Raw genomic sequence first — 17,871 nt, forward strand, 5'->3', positions numbered from 1 at the left:
GGGGGCCAGACTACCATGTAATGTAAAGACAAGTACTGAATGGTGCTCAGAGGGTAAGAAATTCCAGGTATTCTGACCCTTAACTGGTTTATCACCTAGGGACGAGGAGGTATTAAAATCCCAGTAGCAGCAATCTCTTGAGCTGACAGATTCATCTAATCTTAGCATTTGCGTGAAGCCTTGGCACAGAATTGGGAACTTAAATGTTTCCCAAAGCTGCATGTGTAGGAAAAAAGATGCTAATTAACAGGCTTATTCAGGATCTGTTGGAGTAAATGTGTTCTTAAAGGATGTGGTTTGTGCAGAACAAGTGCATGTCCTCTCTCATACCTGTTCCTAGGAAAATAACGTCATATTGCCCATCCTCTGCCATGACGTGGTCCACCACAATTTGAGTCAGACGATAGTCCACGTTGATCCGAGTGAATACCGGTCCTCCCGTCACTGGGTAAACGGATTTGTACATCAGTGGATGGCGTTTAATAAAGCTAATGACTTCATCAGGAAAGTCCCTGGTAGACTTTATGAGCGGATCATAGGTTTTGCTTGGACACTGAACAAAAGAGAGACAACAAGAGAGGAATATTAGGAAAGAGGTACAAGTAATCTGCAAGTTTCTTTGTGTAGCAGGAAAACTGTCTCATCCCGATTTGCTATACTGGTTTGTAAAGCACATTTGCCAGTGGCTGATTTACTACTGAAAAAGCTCGGTGTTAATTTGAAAGCAGGGGATCACACTGGTGGTGTCTGCTCCTCTGTTTCTTCAAAGACTTGTTTTCTCCCTCGTTTCTCCACTCTCTCCTTCCCCTTTCATTTTTACCTCTCTTTAAAAGCTCTTCCTCTTTATCTTCTTTTTCCTTTATCCTACTCCCACCTATTCTTTTAAGCCACCCCAAACCTGTTAATTTGATTCATCTCACTCATTTCTACTACTACTCAGAACTATAAATCTTCCATTCCTGTTAGTTATATGCCCACACCTGCACAACTATAGCTGTATGCAATGCAAGCTTTGAAGAAAAATTCTTATCATTTTTTCTTGTTTCTCAGTCAGATATTTTGATAAACTAAATTAAAACTTTGAGAAGTGATGAACTTCCTTAGCAGGAAAAGAAGACAGCATTAGAAAAGAGAAGTTGTCTGTTTGATGTTTGATGAAGTGTGAATTAATTTATACTTATTGTATTAGCATATCTGTAAACACAAACTATTACAAGCTCCACAATTTTTTTGAGTTTTAACACCAAATGGTATTTAACACGATAACCAAGACTATTTTTTTTCATGTAGAGTGTTCCTTAAGATCATATGAGGTATGCCTTAATATATCACTGTCATCAATAATGAAAAAATATTATTAATATGATTCAAGAAGCACATTAAGTGCTGTGACACACTTTGAACTTTTTAGAAATCATATATTTGAGTCAGCAAAATCTAGCCATAAACAATTTAATAATATAGAGTTATACCTATTTTTTTCTAATTATTTAGAAAGTGCTTGCATATAGTATTATAATAAATGTCATCAGCGTAGGCTGCTTTGGAAATTAGGTCTTACGAACATGTCATAAATTCAATCGATATTCAAGTAGAAATCAAGTTTTCTGTGAGAACACTTGTGAAGTCTGTAAGTAATCAGGTTACTCATTAATTTTTCTCATCTCAAAACAACACTTGGTCATCATTACTTCATTTTTTGAAAGCATTGCTTTAACACTAGAGAAATTCTCATGATAGAATCAGTATATTTGCAATGGACTTCACCTCCTCGTTCTCTGCCCCACTCCTCTTGTCACTTTGGATGTTTTACAAAGACCAGGAAATCAAGTTTGGAGTGAAGGACACCTGTCAAGGAGACCCGTCCTGCTGTCTGGCTCTCATTTCAAGGCACAGGTACCAACATTTAGTTAAACTTACTACATGCTGAACGAGTGCAACGGACTTTGAACAGCGAGTACAGAGTGCCCTCCGGTGGCTACCGTCGGATAATCCTAAGTGTTTAAAGCTTGTCTTGTCACAGATCAGTTTTTCTGCGATTTTCGTCTTTCTGTCCCTCTTGTTGAGGATGAGTTTCTGCCCTGTCGATGCAGTGAGCCAGAACTGGGCAAGAGCCCTCAGCATCATGCTCCATTGTCTGACTAATGCCTTGATTTCTCTAGGCAGATAGGCTCGGAATTACTGTGGCAGAACACCCCTAGTAAACACTTTAACCATGTTCATTTTTCCAGACTGAAACACCCACATTTAAATTTTCCCTATAAACAGAGGCCATAATTCTTCAGTGAACTGCACCTCTTATGTCTTTTGTTGATTTTTCTCCAGGTGCCAGATGATCCCTGTAGCACATTATTTCTCAGAAGTGACTTTCCTTACCCACCCACCCAGCTGAAACTCTTACCCAGGCCCATAGCTCAGATGCTGCAGCATCCTTTTCAATGGCTTTGAACAGTGCAGTCTCATCCTTTCCTGGTCCAGACAACTGCTACAGGGATCACTCCTTCAGACACTTCCCCAGTGTCACTCAGTCACTTCTGAGGCTGGCTCCACTTCCATTAGTCCCATTCTGACAAACTAATCAACTCAGCTGTTTCTTTGACATACATAAAGTTGGTGCTTACATATCTTGTCTGAAGACCACCCACAAACCTACCTCCTCAATAACCTTGAAATTTTTCTCTTCTGTGTTTTTCATGGTGAGGACAGGAATGTACTTGCAAGGTCAGTCTTGCTGCTGACCCATCATCTCTCATGCTCACCTATCTCTGCTTTCCTTTCCATGACTCTATCTCTTTTCCACCCCTTGTTTTATACTTCGTCTCTAATCTGAGATTGAGAAAGCTTCTCTTTTCCAACTGGAGACATCTAGATGTGTTAACAGGGCATTACAAATCCTGGATGATAATAATAGGATGAATGGGAAACACTATTCCAGTTAGTGACACCCTTTTTACATATATACTGTTGAGTGTTTCATTTTTAACACTTTTTCACCAGCAATCCCTGTGTTTCCTGGCAGGTGGAGCCATAACACAATCTGTGAAGGCAGAAATGTGAATAAATAATGCTTTTGTAGTCTTCCAAGACAAAAATTAAGATTTGCCGTGAATTTGCTCTACAATCCTCCTTTATGCCTAATTTCAGCAAAGATTTTAGTTCACATTCCCAAATCTCCAGTTTGGCACGTATTCAGTCTACGGTGCCAGTTAAGGCCTTGTGGTTAGGATTTGTTCTACTATGTACGGTTTGGCGTTACCCAAAACACTTGCAGAAGGAACAGACACACAGTGCCAAGGGCAGAGCATGTCTCTTCTCCAGTGCTGGAAAACTCCCTTCTTACAGCTACACAACATTAACCACTATCATCCTTGTGGGCCCAGGACCAGCCTGGACCCTCTTCTGCCTTGGGTTTGCACTGCTTTTTTCTTAATGCCTGGAGTGAGAGTTACACACGCCGTGTCCTGTGGCAGTGCTTGCTAAAAAGGGAAGGTAGCCTCTGCCCAGTGCATACAGATATTGCGTACACATGCCTAAGGATGAATTCTTCATGCACTAAACACAGCTAATACAACGCAGAATTACTCTCATCATAAACAGTTTTACCTCAACAAGCACCTGTATGAATACCCTAAGTGAAAAGACAACAGCAACTAGTTAAACAAAAATTTCTGACAGAGGATAACAATCTCAAAAGCATCAGAAACTATTCATATATTCAGAAACAAAACAGGCCAGTGAAGCATAGACCAGCTGACCTTCTATATCCACATCTACAGCCACATCTGAATGTCTGTTGGGGACAGTTCCTGGTCTACCTTAGACCCCAAACACTGTAACAGCACTGCCACAGACAGGGCACCATTTGGAGCATGTCTAAACCCATCCTAAAAGCCCATCTTAGAATTAAACAGTACAGTGACCATAGGTCTGCACTTGAGCCTGATCTTGTATTTTATTTAAATGAGTCATAGCCCACTTAATTTAAGAGTCTACAACCTATTTCCATTCCTTGCTCAGACTGATTTTTATGGCTATCTAGAGACCTAACAGATTTTGTGCAAGTGGCCACTTGCTTAGCACGGTTTCAACTCATAAGAGTTAAGCCCGTACATCCTCATAAAGGCTTTGAAATTGTTCATTGAAAATTAGTCTTAGGCTTCTGAATCACCTAATAGATTTTGGAAAATATCTCTATGGATAGTAAATCTGTGTAAATTTGAATTAAAACATACTGCATCAAATACTCAGTCATTTTGTTTCACTCTGTGAAAGAACTGTGAAAGAACAGACAAGAAAAAGAAACAGGTTTATATTGCGATAACTGCTCAAAGGACATCCCTCGAAAGTTTAATAAAAGTGAAAAAGAAGAAGAAATTCCTACTGAAAAAAAACACCAAACAATTGGAAACATATTCCAGTGAGTTATCCCTAGGGGTTTTATGCTAGCATTTCTGCAAGAACCTCTCCTTCTGACTTCCTGGGTATGATCTCCCACACTCCGTTTTCTGCTGTGCTTTGACAAACTGAAGTGTTTGAAAGGTTACACTCTTGAGGTGGGCTGTAGTCAGAAACCAAATCATGTGCATGCTTGCTACATGAGCAGTGCTTCAGGAATGAATATTTCTCCTTTCTTTTACAATTAAGGACTGAGTCTTTGCCACTTACACTAGAATCAATCCTAAAAAGCCCTACTGATTTCAAAAGCATTTTTATCTTTGCAGGTGTTGAAATAAAGTTTGTTAGAATCAATAGAAAGAAACACATGGGCCTTTGGATCAAGATTTTGCATCAATTTACTCTATATGGGATGAGAAACAAATTCACTTCTTCCTCAACTATGTAATAATTCTTTTCTCCTTTACAATGTACTAGAGGTTGATTCTCCCTCATAGGTGCATTTTCTGTGGTTCATGTTCTCACTCGCTTCTCTGAGTTACAGTCCACGTCTTCTGGAAATTTGCTGATTGCTTTCCTATTCACAGCTCAATCCCAGAAGACCATTTCTATGTGAAACATGGGAGTAGCCCCATGGGTCTTAAAGTTGTCCTAGATTCTTGCCAAAAATACATCAACAGAGGAAGATGAGAACAATGACATCACTTACTCAAAACCACTAGAATAAAATGTCTACCAATATGGAACTATAAAGTCGTTAAGAATAATCCCAAGGGCCCAAACTCTGCCATGCATGATATAGGGAAATCTTTGCCAGCTTGCACAGCTAATTTAGTAGAAAGTAGGACTAAGGGTCTGGCTCAAAGATCAGCTTGAGTCAACAGGGCCTTTTCCAATTATTTCAGAGAGCTCTGGATCCCATCCTAAGACAGCATGACCACCAAGAACAGCTGGGCAGGTGTGACCCTGTTATGTTTGGCCAGTCAAGCTATTTCCAGAGGCATCACTCACTGTGGCATGATGGATGGAACCAGTGAGTGAAAAATTCATTTTGGCCACCCTTTGGTAAAGTCCTCAGGCAGCTGTTTAAATCTGTGTCCACCCGTCACTGCAGAACAATTCCTGTAGGCTTCCACTTCCTCTCATAGCAATCAGTAGGATGCATGATGGTAAAGGCTGCATGGCCAAGGGAGTGAGAAAAGCAGCCTTTCACCTCTGAAAATGTGAGTTCACATCCTCTTGCATGTCTCGTGATAATGATATCGATGTTCTCCACCCAGTTCAGAGAGGACATTTATTCACATCATCGGCACCAGATGTTGTCTCAGATATGTGACATCTCCCACTGGAGACAATAAGAGATTTTCTTTTATATCAAATGTCACAGGAGTAGACTGGCAGCATGGTTCCATGTGGACTGCAGGAGAATCTGGCTCCATAGAAGTTCTTACAACACTATCACTGTGCTCTCTCAGCACCTTTGGTTTTTGCAGCAGGGCAGGATTCATCTCACTTGACCTAGGTTCTTATTTCAGCTATGTGGGAACTGCACAGAGGAGGCACCTATCTCTTTCTTTCTCATAGATAAATCTAAACGACTAACTCAGATCTGATGCTTTCCTTCTAGACAGCTGACAACAGTAAAAGTTAATCACATTAAATCAGTAAAATTAGTACTGCTAGATAAGAATCCTGAAAGACATTTATTCATCTTATAATTTATTCTTCTGGGGTTGCTCAAGCCCTCACTGTCATGAATGATAAATTGATACAAATATACATATTAAGAACCAAAAAATAAACAAAAAAAGAAAAAAAACAGCCTAAGAGAAGCAGAGCTGGAATTGCTAATGGCATCTCTATTCAACTGCTGTATAAACTTCACGGCACAAAATTTTAAAGAATTAAATCAATAGTAAATTATAGCTTTTCCAGTGCTGCCTGAGCGAACTTGATTTGACAGTGACCACCGTGGACTGAGTTGATCCCAGATGATCTGCAAAGCCACCTTTTATTCCCTCCTCTTTTATTTGTATCCAAATGTAATCAGGAAGTGGTAAAGTAAGTCTAATCTTTCTCAAATATAAGCAAATACACACTAATGTAGAAACATCACACATATGTAAGTTTTTCTTTTTCTTTTCACTTGTCTTATTAAATTTGCAGCTTAGCAGAGTGCTGGATGAGTAGATCTCTCACAATACTGAGACATACGGTGTGACTGTGTTAACATTATGTGGGAACCCTGGCCAAGATTTTCAAAAGCTTGTGCCAGAAGTTAGGGTCCTAAATTTGCCAAAATACATAGGCCTTCGCACCATCAAGCAAAATCAGTAAGAGCTGCTGGATCTAACACCTATTAAAATTGTGACAATTATTTGGGAAATTATCTATAAGGTATGTAAAAAAGTATACAGTTAAGCAGTGCTGTTGTCTACTGACAAAATTTTAATGCTCTTCCCTGGGAGCTTCTAAAGAGTTTCTATTTCAAGTGTGTTGAAAATCCCACTTTAAAAGTGACTTGTCACACTGAGCCTTAAACCCACTTAACAATGAGACTCAAACACCCATAGGCTAGATACACAACAAGGACTTGATAATATTAAGTGCAGTAGGCATCTGCTTGGCAGATTTTACAAGGTCCAGGCTGAGAATTTTTATGCATTTCACAAGGAGAAATAAGCACCAACACACCAGCAAGTCACTTTCTTGGGAGCATCTGAAGTAGCTAGGGTGAAACATTAAGGAATTAAATGCTTCTTAAATCTCTCCCATATTGGGGAATTAGATGTCTTAGTCTGGGCTTCTCTCCTAGGGGAAGTGCCCCTTCATTCCAGGCATTTGGATCAGAGACATCCTGGGAGCTCCTTGCTCTTTCCTGCTCAAGATGTTCAGCCAAAGTAACGAAGAATACTTCTCAGATGTTAACCAGAAAGGGAGAAGATCTATTTTCCTCTGAAAAGCTCTCTATTTCAAGTTAAGCACAGTAGGAATTGGAGCACCAGACCCTCCCTCAGGGTGAATGAATTAACCACATAGTCCTTTTTTTCCAAAGGTCTCATTGAATGAATATTTAACTAGCAAGGAGATAGGGCCTTGTAGTCAGCATTCTCTTACGATGTAATGTAAAGTCTTCCAAGTTCTAAACAAGTTCCCTTATCACTGATCCATCAAGCAAAAAGCAAAGAAACAGAAGAACTAACTTTAACTACTCACTTCTATGTTAAATGGGGACCTCCCACACACCAAGCTCATTGAATTGCATGGTTTAGAAAGAAATGCAAAGTCTGAGTTCTGAGGGGCTAAGATATGAGGATTGATGTAACTTTCCAAGATGCCAAGGGTGCTTACAGTTTTATGACATTCTGTGGGTTAGATCACAGCTGAGAGATGACTCTCAGGGCATAGGCACTCGTGCAACTGTGGATTCAACCATAAATCGATGAAAAAAGATGAGACTTGTGTTCCCGAGTGACCTAAATATCTTCTCTCTAGTCAGACCCAAGCTACACAACACATTTTGCATTTGGGCATATCTGCAAAAAGCCATAGTGTTTCTCTACAGGATGGATAAGTTGTACCAGAAGGACTGGACACTCAACAGGGAGACTTTCACGTTAACTCTGCAGCTACTCAGAGCAAGACTGGAATAGGGCAGGGAAGAGGGGTATGAGTCCAGTTCTGCAGGAGACAAACAAACAGCACAGATTTTAAATTGAATCAACCTCATTTCACCTCTGCCATAAAAAAAAAGCACAAACAAAACCAACAAAACCATCCCTTCAGAGAAGTTGAAGTCACCGTTGCTTTTCAAGATAGAGCTTTACATCCCGCTGGATATGCAAGATTTGTTATTCCCTGTTCCAGACAAATGTATTGAGCACTTTGTATTGCTCTTCCATTTAACACACCTCTGTGGCTGATAAAGAAAGCTGACAGAAGAGAGCATTAATATGAGGCTGACTGGGCTGAGATCAGCTAGATGAGTGAACTTGGCTTTGCAGATGGCACTTGGCAATTCTCTGCTGACCTCTGCCAGGTGGAAAGGTGACAGGGTTCGCAGCCTTTTGGAAGGCTGCGAGGAACTAAAAGGTGATTCATGTTGGGGAAACCAGGTTGGTAAGTAAGAGGAGGTGGAGGAGGCTTTGTCAGGAAAATAAACCCATAAAGTGAAACATTTCACTTAATTAAGCAGCCCCATTTACAGTGGAGAGATCAAAGGAGAGAGGAATTGGAGAGCAAAGAATGCAGTCTATCCCATAAAAGATCAGGTGAAAGAGGAAGATAAGTCTAAAAATAACAAGGGAAACCTGTGCAACCCTCAGTGTTTTATGAACACGCTTATTAAAGCAGCAAAACTAACCAGAAGGGAGGACAGAGGGAGGCTTTTTTGGCAGACACTACTTCTCTGTGGCTCAGCCAAGTCCCAACGGAACGGTCACCACAACTCAATCAGCCTGTGCACTGGATTAGCAAAAGAAATAAAGGAAAGAGTTTCACTGAAGAAAATGAGAAAAAACAATAGAGAGAGAAAAAGAAGAAAAAGATCACAGGAGAACCTGATGACTTGTAAGGGAATTCATTTTTTAAAAAAAATACATAGGGAATTCAAGAGCTCAGACCATAATCAGATCTAGAGTGGAAAGACTGAGACGTAAAACTTGTCAAAAGCAGCATGCTAGGCTGTTCCTTTTTTGTAACTAAGAAGTGACTTAGACTGTAAGAATCTTACTTTGTTGATTCAATACTTCGTTTTGAACCTTTGGCAAATCAGTCAGTAAAATATCTAGATCTATCAAAATATTTAGTGCTGCCTTGGACAGCAGCTAGGGTTCTGCAATAGATGAAACTAAGTGTTAATCTGCATCTTGAAACCCTGACATTGCTCTAAAAATCTGACCTCAACGGCATCTACTCATCATCAATGAAAAGAAGATGACTCCTGTGTAACCCATCAGAATTTCCAAATGGGCACTATCAGCTTCCCTCATACTACAAAGCTAAATAAACAAGCTAGAAATGTGGGGGGTTTTTTCCTCCTAATTCACCGAAATGTTGTTCAAATGCCTTTTGTAATTACTGTGAGGGCATTTTGAAAACTCTGTTTCAGAATACAGAACACACTTTAAAGAAAGTCCTTGATGATTTCTTCCTCAATGGATAATTTTCTGGGTGAAACCCTAAGAGATCGGAAAAAAGTGGATTTGTTATCTGCGGACAGCTGCAGATACACAAATCCAATTTTTAAACGGCTAAAGAAGACAGAGCAAAAGCTCTCTTGGTTTTCAAATCGCCCTTTGTGTCACGGCTGCCTGTTCCACACTTTAGTGTCTCTCCATGGTTTTGTGTCTCTTTTTACTTGTTATTTTTCAGCTTCCAAACTGAAATAGACTTGAAGTCTTGCCTCTGTTTAATCCTCGTTATTTCCACTTGCTCTTTAACACTGCTGGAAGAAGTTAAAGAGTGCAAGAACTGCACATATTGCTGCATCAATGGTGCAGAGAGTCCCTGTCCCCCTTCTTCTAGGGACAGCAGAGGGCAGGCGGACCCCGCCGCAGCGGGGGACCCCGGGCAGGCAGAGGCTCCCGCTGCTGCTCGGCGTTGCAAAGGCATGATATCATGTTGGGAGTCTTATCTCTGACACAAATTGCCACAGGAAGCATTTTGTCAAAATTTCAATATCAAAGTTGGTCGCAGCCTCTCTAGTGGACGGCTTTATTTACTTAGGAGATAAAGGCAGCTGAGCAGAAAGTTAAATTAGGGTAAGCGGTCTCCTGCCTCTGTATAAATGCTGAAAGGAAGTCCATGCCTCCCTCAAAGGCAAACATCGGAGGAAACACAGTTTCTAGTATAGCCATAGAACCATAGAATCATAGAATGTGTTGGGCTGTAAGGGATCTTTAAAGGTCACTGAGTCCAACCTCATTTTTATATTTTGTCAGTAGCTTAAAATATAAAAAATATACAATCATGGAAGTGCTGGCTACGCTAACTGTAGGCAACAGTTAGGCAGAGCTTAAATTTCAAAAATGTTCTAGTAATTTAAAAAAGGATAGATTATCCCTCTTTGGCTTTGTTCTGAGCATTCCTGAACCAACTCAGAGCTGGCAAGAAATGATGAAATTAATCTTTAAGGAAGAGCATTTCAGCTTTTCATGCTGCTTCTTTTTCTTGCCTTTGAGCACTGCACTTCTTTTTCAGATCCCAGCCTAACTCTACTCATAACCAGAGGTTTGGCATAGCCCATTATAAAATGAGGCATGGCACAACAGCTACCCTATATTAAAGCACAGAGCCTGAAGTATGCTGCAGTCCGGCTAAGACAAAAGATAAATAACTATGCAGCAATACATTTACCTTAGCTACATAGCAAATATGACAGATATCTTTTTTTTCTGAGAGCTTTGTTCAGTAAAATCCACTTCCCTTCTCAATCCTTGGTCAGACAATCTCCTACAGAAATCCACTGAGTATGGAGGACCTAAGGATTTTTATCAGAGCATTTTCTTAGAGCTGTTATCAGGTGCTTAAAAGAAGCAGTTGTGGAGCTAAGGGGCAGCTCATGGAAAATACCCATTCATCTTTAAACTTTCCAACTTTTAAAATACTTGCATGGATATTCAAATCATGATAAAGATCAGCATTGACATGCTTCAGCATGACATGTTTCCTTCCTTGCGAATCCCAGCTCTACCATGTGATGGCTAATACACTCAAAAATGCAATGAGCTTATGATCCATCTATCTGTGCAGAGTGTTCATCCTTATGGGGCACTCTGAGTTTTTCAAGAGAGTTATTTTAATCTCTTTAGATGCCATGGGACCAGCTATTGTTCTCACTGGCACCATTTTTGTACTTAAGACTAAACCCATCTGCACTTGTTAACCAGCAATGGAGTTTGTGCACACTTAAAAAAAAAAAAATCTTCTTTTCTGGGAGCACTATATATTTTGCATGAGAGAGAGATGCATAAGCATACAATGCCTGTATTGTCTAAATTAGCAGTGCGTTTCCTCCAGCAGCATAGATCCTAGGCAAGTCAAATCAATCTCTCTCTTTAAAGAGAGAGCTGTCTTCTGCAAACTTGCCTGCTGTTGAGAGGAGCAACTCAGAGCTCAGGACTTGGACCTGCCAAAGCCTGGGACAACCGAGTGCAGCAAAGAGCATGGGCTTCGACCATGCAATTAGGCCCATGAGGAAGACACAGAGACACAAGAAAACACGTGGAAAGAAGAGCTAAATAAACTCTAATGTGCCTTGAAGCAAAGGTTACATCAGTGTTGATGTCAGAGGAATAGTGCAAAAATACCCAGACGGCCTCTAGGCAAAGTACCAGCGGCAGTCCAAGGTACTCAGTAGCTGAGTGTGAAGTTGGATTTATGCAGCGGCCCAGTACCAGTTCACTGAATATTCTGGATATCCTGGATAATATCCATCTTAATCTGGAATCATTGCTCTTCTACACATTACATATGAAGAGCTGCTCGATGTCGTGACGACTTCATTAAAGTAGATGCATTTTTTTTGGAAATATCATTTTCTTCATCAGCTGTAATGTAGGTCTGTGCTTTACCAAATTTAATTCTAAAAGAGAAATGGTGAATAATTCTTTACTAACTCTTAAAAAAATTTTCCTCTTTGTTTTGGCCTGATTGTTACATCTGAAGTCTAAGAGATTGGTATTTAGAAGTGTTTCCAGATATTAAATTTTTATTTTCTTCCTATCACTTATCTTTCATCACATAAAATCTCCAGTAATGAACTCCTTATTTTACTTCAAAACACAACACATGTACAAACACACATTATAGAATCACTAACCATATCACAAGGAACAGGACTTTAGCAGACACAAAATTAACAGAAATACAAGACTTCATATTCCATAAGGAAATGCCTTTGGCTTTTTATGAAGTGTTTGATGCCTTAGAGATGATTCCAACAGATAGAAATACAGCTGTACAGTAGGAGACCACAATATGAGAGTCAATCAGGAAATAGACAGTCTGGTCACAATGTTATCTGAGAGACATGGAAAAATGTATATTTATATACCTACAGGGTAGGTAGAAGTCTGAGCTGTCAACAGGAGGGACAGGGTTGAGAGGATAATTTGAAACATCCTGAGTGGAAAATATAAATTACCAATCCGGGGAGGAGTCTGAAGTATGATTGCTTGTGAGTAAAAATAGAAGTATGTAATTAAGGAGATACTTACTGTACCAGGTCTAGGATACGGGATGCGACCTTCGTATTGTACCCACCGGTGATCCACACTCTCTTTGTGAGCATAAGGGCCATTGAAAACAGCTCTGATATCTGCCATGCTGTACACACACACTGCAGAGCCCTTGAAGACAGAGCTGAGAAGGAAGGTGGATTGATAAGCATATTGTAAACACCTCTTCAGTGCATGCCTCTCCCAGGGAATGAACTAATTCCAGAGAGTGTAACGGGGATTGGATCAATCCTGCATCTGATAGTTAATATAAGTAGTGCTAAATAACATTGTGTACAGGTCTGATAAGTACAGATATTTAATATCACTGTCGCTGTAAGTTAAAGCTTTGCTGGTTTGAAACCTGGAATTAGCCTTTGGGACCACTTGGTGGACTGCCATTTTTTTCTAGCAGCTGACAGTTTCCAGCTATCGTTTGTTAGCTATTTCGATCAGAATTTCCTGCAAATGAAGGACATTCCTTTACACTGTGTTCATATCCGGAAGTCCATATTATTTTACAGGTGATGTGCCTAAGAATTTCAAATTACATTGGATAAACAATAAAATGAGATAGGGCTAAACATTTTTTTTTTTTCAATGTCTCTTCTCTTTTTTTCTAAATGTATTTTTCTAAAAAATTAAACTCAAACAGTTCAGTTTTCCAAAGAACACAATGTCCGTGGCATGTACTTTAGTTACTTCATATGTCACTTAATTCATTGTGCAACATGTCATCCAATTTTAACAGCTGATGTCAAGTTGTTGCTTACAGAAATAATGCCTCATGACAATGTCTTAAATAGTATCTATTGGTTGCTCAATAAATAGGATTTACATTTGTAAATTGAACTAGATGAGGTTGAAATGAACTAGCATGCTTTCGATTGTTAAATTTTTATTCTTTTTTACAATCATTCTCACAAGTCAGACATACAAAAGTTATTATTTCCATTTCTGAAAACACTGTCCTTAGTGCCCCAATACTGCAAGCCTTATTCACGCAGTCTCTCACTGCTCTCAGAAATCAGAAACTAATAATAGAAGGGTTTAATAAAAGGCTTCAGTAAGAACTTCAGCATTTGTTTCCAGAGGCAAATGCGACCCTAGCACATACCTTGTTGTAGTGAAGACTCCATATACAAGTGGGTTTCTTTCATCTCTTGTAGAAAGTAAGAATATATCTTCTGCAATGGGAAATTTTTTTTTTTAATTAAACATCCACTGAATGTTTCTGTATTTACCATTTATAACTTTGAGATAATATATAACAGAGCTTTATTTTTGTCTGAATTTTAATTTCTGCCATATGAATATGTGTGAATATCCTGAAGTTTGTCCACTTGCAGGTGGTTTTATACAGAATCAGGTTTTCACTTTTCAGCTTCTGGAGTGAAAGGGGAAAAATCCCATATTTCTGATCAGGCTAATTCCAGTTATAATCGCGGCCTTCTGAAAACTATTGGAAATATTACCACCACTGTCTGGAAGAGGAGTAAAATCAAAACAAGACATAGTGTTTCTACAGACAACAAAAAAAACCCCAAGCAATACTGAAGTCAAAATAGACAATTTAAGATAAATCAACTTACGCAGCTCATCAAAATGTGTGTCTGCTCCTTCAGGACCCGGTATTGAACACACAAGCCTGGCTTTCAGAAATGTAGTCCACTTGTTTATTAGGCTTCTTTGGCCTCCCATATCATTCTGATAAACATAAAATTAAAATACTTTAGTACTAAATAAATAAGAAGAGTTTTAAGATTTATTTGATGGCAGCACAGAATTGACAGTGTTTCTTCAGTCTGATTCCACAGTTTAGTCTTACCACAACAACAAAGTCTTTTCTTTGTTGTAACTGTAATTTTCTTTTTCAAAAACCAGTGTAGGACAGCCATTTTTTTATAGTAGCTCCAGTAGTCACTTCTCAGTTCAGAAAGTGGGCAACTCAGATTTCCTAATTATACCCAAACCTGATCGCAAATTTCTCTCACCAGCTCTACAGCTGGAATGCTGTGAAAATATATGCTTATGTCGTGTGATTTCTTGTTCCTTGTGATGCTAATTTTTGCAATCAGTTGTTCTTCAAGAATCTTTTATAAACCAAATAATAATATGGAAATTTGGAATGATTTCTCAAGAAAAGAAAAACTATATTCATCAGCAGTTCTTGCAATGCACTGTTCGTTCTGTGTACATATACAGAGAGAGACTCATTCCAGGTAAAAACAGTCATATTATTTTAATAATAATTGTTATGGAAATATCACTCTATCCTCCACAAAAAGGAGGAATGAGTTGTTTTTCATTTATTTTATTATTGATTTCCAAGATATGAGCATACTTGCCTAAATTTCCTTTAGTCACTGGAGAAAGAAAAGAAATTTCTAAACGGTCACTTCAAATTTGAATTACCTTTCTGAAGGATAGGTGTCCTGCTACTGACTTGAATCAGTAGAGGCATTTAGGGAGGGTGGATTTTAGAGGAAATTTTATGAGACTGGGACTTAGGAGTTTGCCTTTATCTGTACCACTTGGCACCAAAAGACAGCTCTATGTAGATACTGCAATACTATTTAGGCATCAATCTTTTTTATTATTTTTTTATACTTAAAACTGTAGCAGCAATGATATTCCATCAGTAACCGAGAATACAAACACTTAAGAGAAATGTTATCACCAAGGGTAGTCTCCTAGCTATTGGTTCTGAATTGCCTCATGAAGGTGCTTACTCATTTTCATTCATAAGTTCTGAAGTTTAGGGAAACTGTTCTGTAAATGTAAGCATCACAAGTCTGGTCGAAAACATTCATTCTGTCTAGATTCACTAGGAAAAAACCACGTTTTTTTTGCAAATGTGAAGGTATAGAGTCAGACAGCAGGAAACATCGTCTGGTGGAAATTACGTGGTATTTCCATAGATTGTATTTGGCTTCTCAGGTCTGTATCATATATATAATACAGGCTTTCAGAAAGACAGGTTTAAGTGCTGAAAGGTGCTTCAAAAGGAGTAACACTTGTCTGGTAATGCATTCTAACCATTTTCCCTTTTTATGTGCTTGGTGCTTTTAAATACGTTAACTCAGTTGGAAATGATTTCTGTTAATCTATTGCCTTTGGAAGTCCTGTTCTTACAAGAGTTGCTACCTCCTCTCTTGATTTCCTGAGGTCCTGCCAAGCCTGAAGCTTTGCATCTAGCCAACAGATTTATTACAGAGGTGTCAAAATTAGCAGCCTGAAGCCAATAGGAAAAAGAAGCTCTGCATGTGTGTGTTCTGTTCAAAGGCACAGCAGATAAACTTTGTAGTGTAATTAAAATCAAACAATTACAAAGCTGTAATAAAGAGTCCTAGAAAGCAAGAAGCGTAAAGCTTTTCCTTCCTCTGGCAATTCAGATTAGCTAAGCAATTCTTGTGTTGCAGGGCTTTCACTTCAATTTCTGGTGGATGCAGTGCACCGTCACAGGAGATGAGATGTCTCCGACTGTCTGGCTAGGATCAGAAAACGGGGAGCAAGCAAGATGTGATGAGGCTAGCATGGAAAAATCACCCTTGTCTAGTTCCTGCTCCTGTCATCACAGGCATTCAGCTTCTTCAAGAGATGAGAAAATAAGTATTAAGTGTTTTACCATCCTTAAGTCATGATCCAATACAGCATTTTCAAAAATGCTTATTTTAAATATGTCACTGAGTTCCTGCACAGTAGGAACAAAATACTGTGCTCATAGGAAGTAGTCTTAGCAAGTGCTGTATGCTTTAAAATACAATTCCACTGTATTTAAGATGTATCCATGTTTCCTCACTCTCAAGCCAGCATACGATGTTAATCATGCTACTTACATTCAAGAGACATTAGAAAAGACATTCACTAAGTGCCTTACATATCCAAAAGTTGCCAGTAACACTGTACAGTTTATAAAGGAGCAAGAGGAATTCAATGACCAGCCAGCACACCAAGATCCACTACGAAATAATAGCAGTCATGGTGATCTTATTTACAAGTAGAATTAGCTCAGGTCCAGCCAAGGAGGTTCAAAAACTATTCATAGTATAGGAATATATCTGCTTGTGGATTCTCAAGCAATAATTGTATTATCAAGCTCTGGAAATCTCAGTTTTTTGAAGAATGTTAAACCCTTCCTAATACTATTTTTCAGTGCGTACTAGGTCAATCTTTGACATGTCTCGAGGCTTCAGGTTCTGGAGAACATGCGGTTACTCTTTTTTCCTTCAGATCGTGTTGGCATGAACTCATTAGCTTTGCATCATATCTGGCTACTCAGCTGAAGGTTCCGTAGACCATGGTAGTTCATTACTATTGGCCTCTGAGAGGCTGGACAAAGAACATACTGGCCCAAAATCTTAACAAGGCTGAGCTGTTTAAAGAAAGAAGATGAAATATTTAGTACCAACAGTCTGCAATGGATCACTGACATGCTCAAACACTATGAAGTGGATGTAGAGCAAGGCATTAATATAACAGGATGTCCAAGCTGGGCAGTCATTGGATTAGAAAAATGGATGAAAGAGAGGCAGTCATGAAAACAAAGGCCAGTCAGTTCAACAGGTGAATAGAAATTAGAATTCATCACAAAGTTATAGGATCAAAAAAAAGATCACTGGACTGATTTACACCAAGTAAGGATTTGCCTCAACACCAATGGAAGTGTCCACAAACTGGATGCACTGAAATTAATTTGGACAAGAGATACTGGTATCAAAGACCAAGAACGCTAAATATTTCAGGGAGATGAGACAAAGAATACATGATAAATTTAAGTGCTGAGAGAAGGAGAAGGCAGCATGAGCAAGCTTTTCATTCCAAAACTATGGCTAATCTCCTTGTAACAGATGAGCAGCCACAAGGATCTGAAATCTTATCTTCTGAAACATCACTTCTAAATACACTGGATTAGCAGTGTTTACTATAAACTTTGTGGCAGTACAGATGAAGGCACTTAGGACTGCATATTTCTTTTTGAATATAAATCAAGGTTTAATTAGCACTTACTGCTTTGTAACCTCACAAGCTGTAACAGATACCAACGCTTCCTCCTGAAAAACCTTCTTTTTAATGGAAAAAAAAAAAAAGGTTACTTGTGATTGCTTGTGAGAGATTTAGATAATTACCAACTAGAAGCTGGGCAGTTCAATCTGTCACCTGTTGAGGAAATACTAACAAAAAATATCACAAAGATTTAAACACAGAAATTACTTAGATAAAGGGAGAAGTAATCCTGTATGATTTTTATAGATCA

The 17,871-nt window shown here is 38.9% G+C and overlaps 1 protein-coding gene across 1 annotated transcript in view; it reads right to left on the bottom strand.

Moving 5' to 3' along the window:
- The window catches only part of SEMA3D (sema domain, immunoglobulin domain (Ig), short basic domain, secreted, (semaphorin) 3D), a 93,034-nt gene that overhangs the window by 20,706 nt on the left and 54,457 nt on the right, over window positions 1–17,871 (bottom strand). Inside the window, exons 8-11 of the mRNA XM_009872480.1 lie at window positions 14,207–14,321; window positions 13,732–13,801; window positions 12,615–12,759; window positions 331–553 (exon numbers count right to left, since the gene is read on the bottom strand). Of these exons, the coding sequence (XP_009870782.1) occupies window positions 331–553; window positions 12,615–12,759; window positions 13,732–13,801; window positions 14,207–14,321 (553 nt within the window). The remainder of the gene's footprint in view (window positions 1–330; window positions 554–12,614; window positions 12,760–13,731; window positions 13,802–14,206; window positions 14,322–17,871) is intronic.

This window comes from Apaloderma vittatum, unplaced genomic scaffold, assembly GCF_000703405.1.
Source record: "Apaloderma vittatum isolate BGI_N311 unplaced genomic scaffold, ASM70340v1 scaffold3697, whole genome shotgun sequence".
Taxonomy (NCBI): domain Eukaryota; kingdom Metazoa; phylum Chordata; class Aves; order Trogoniformes; family Trogonidae; genus Apaloderma; species Apaloderma vittatum.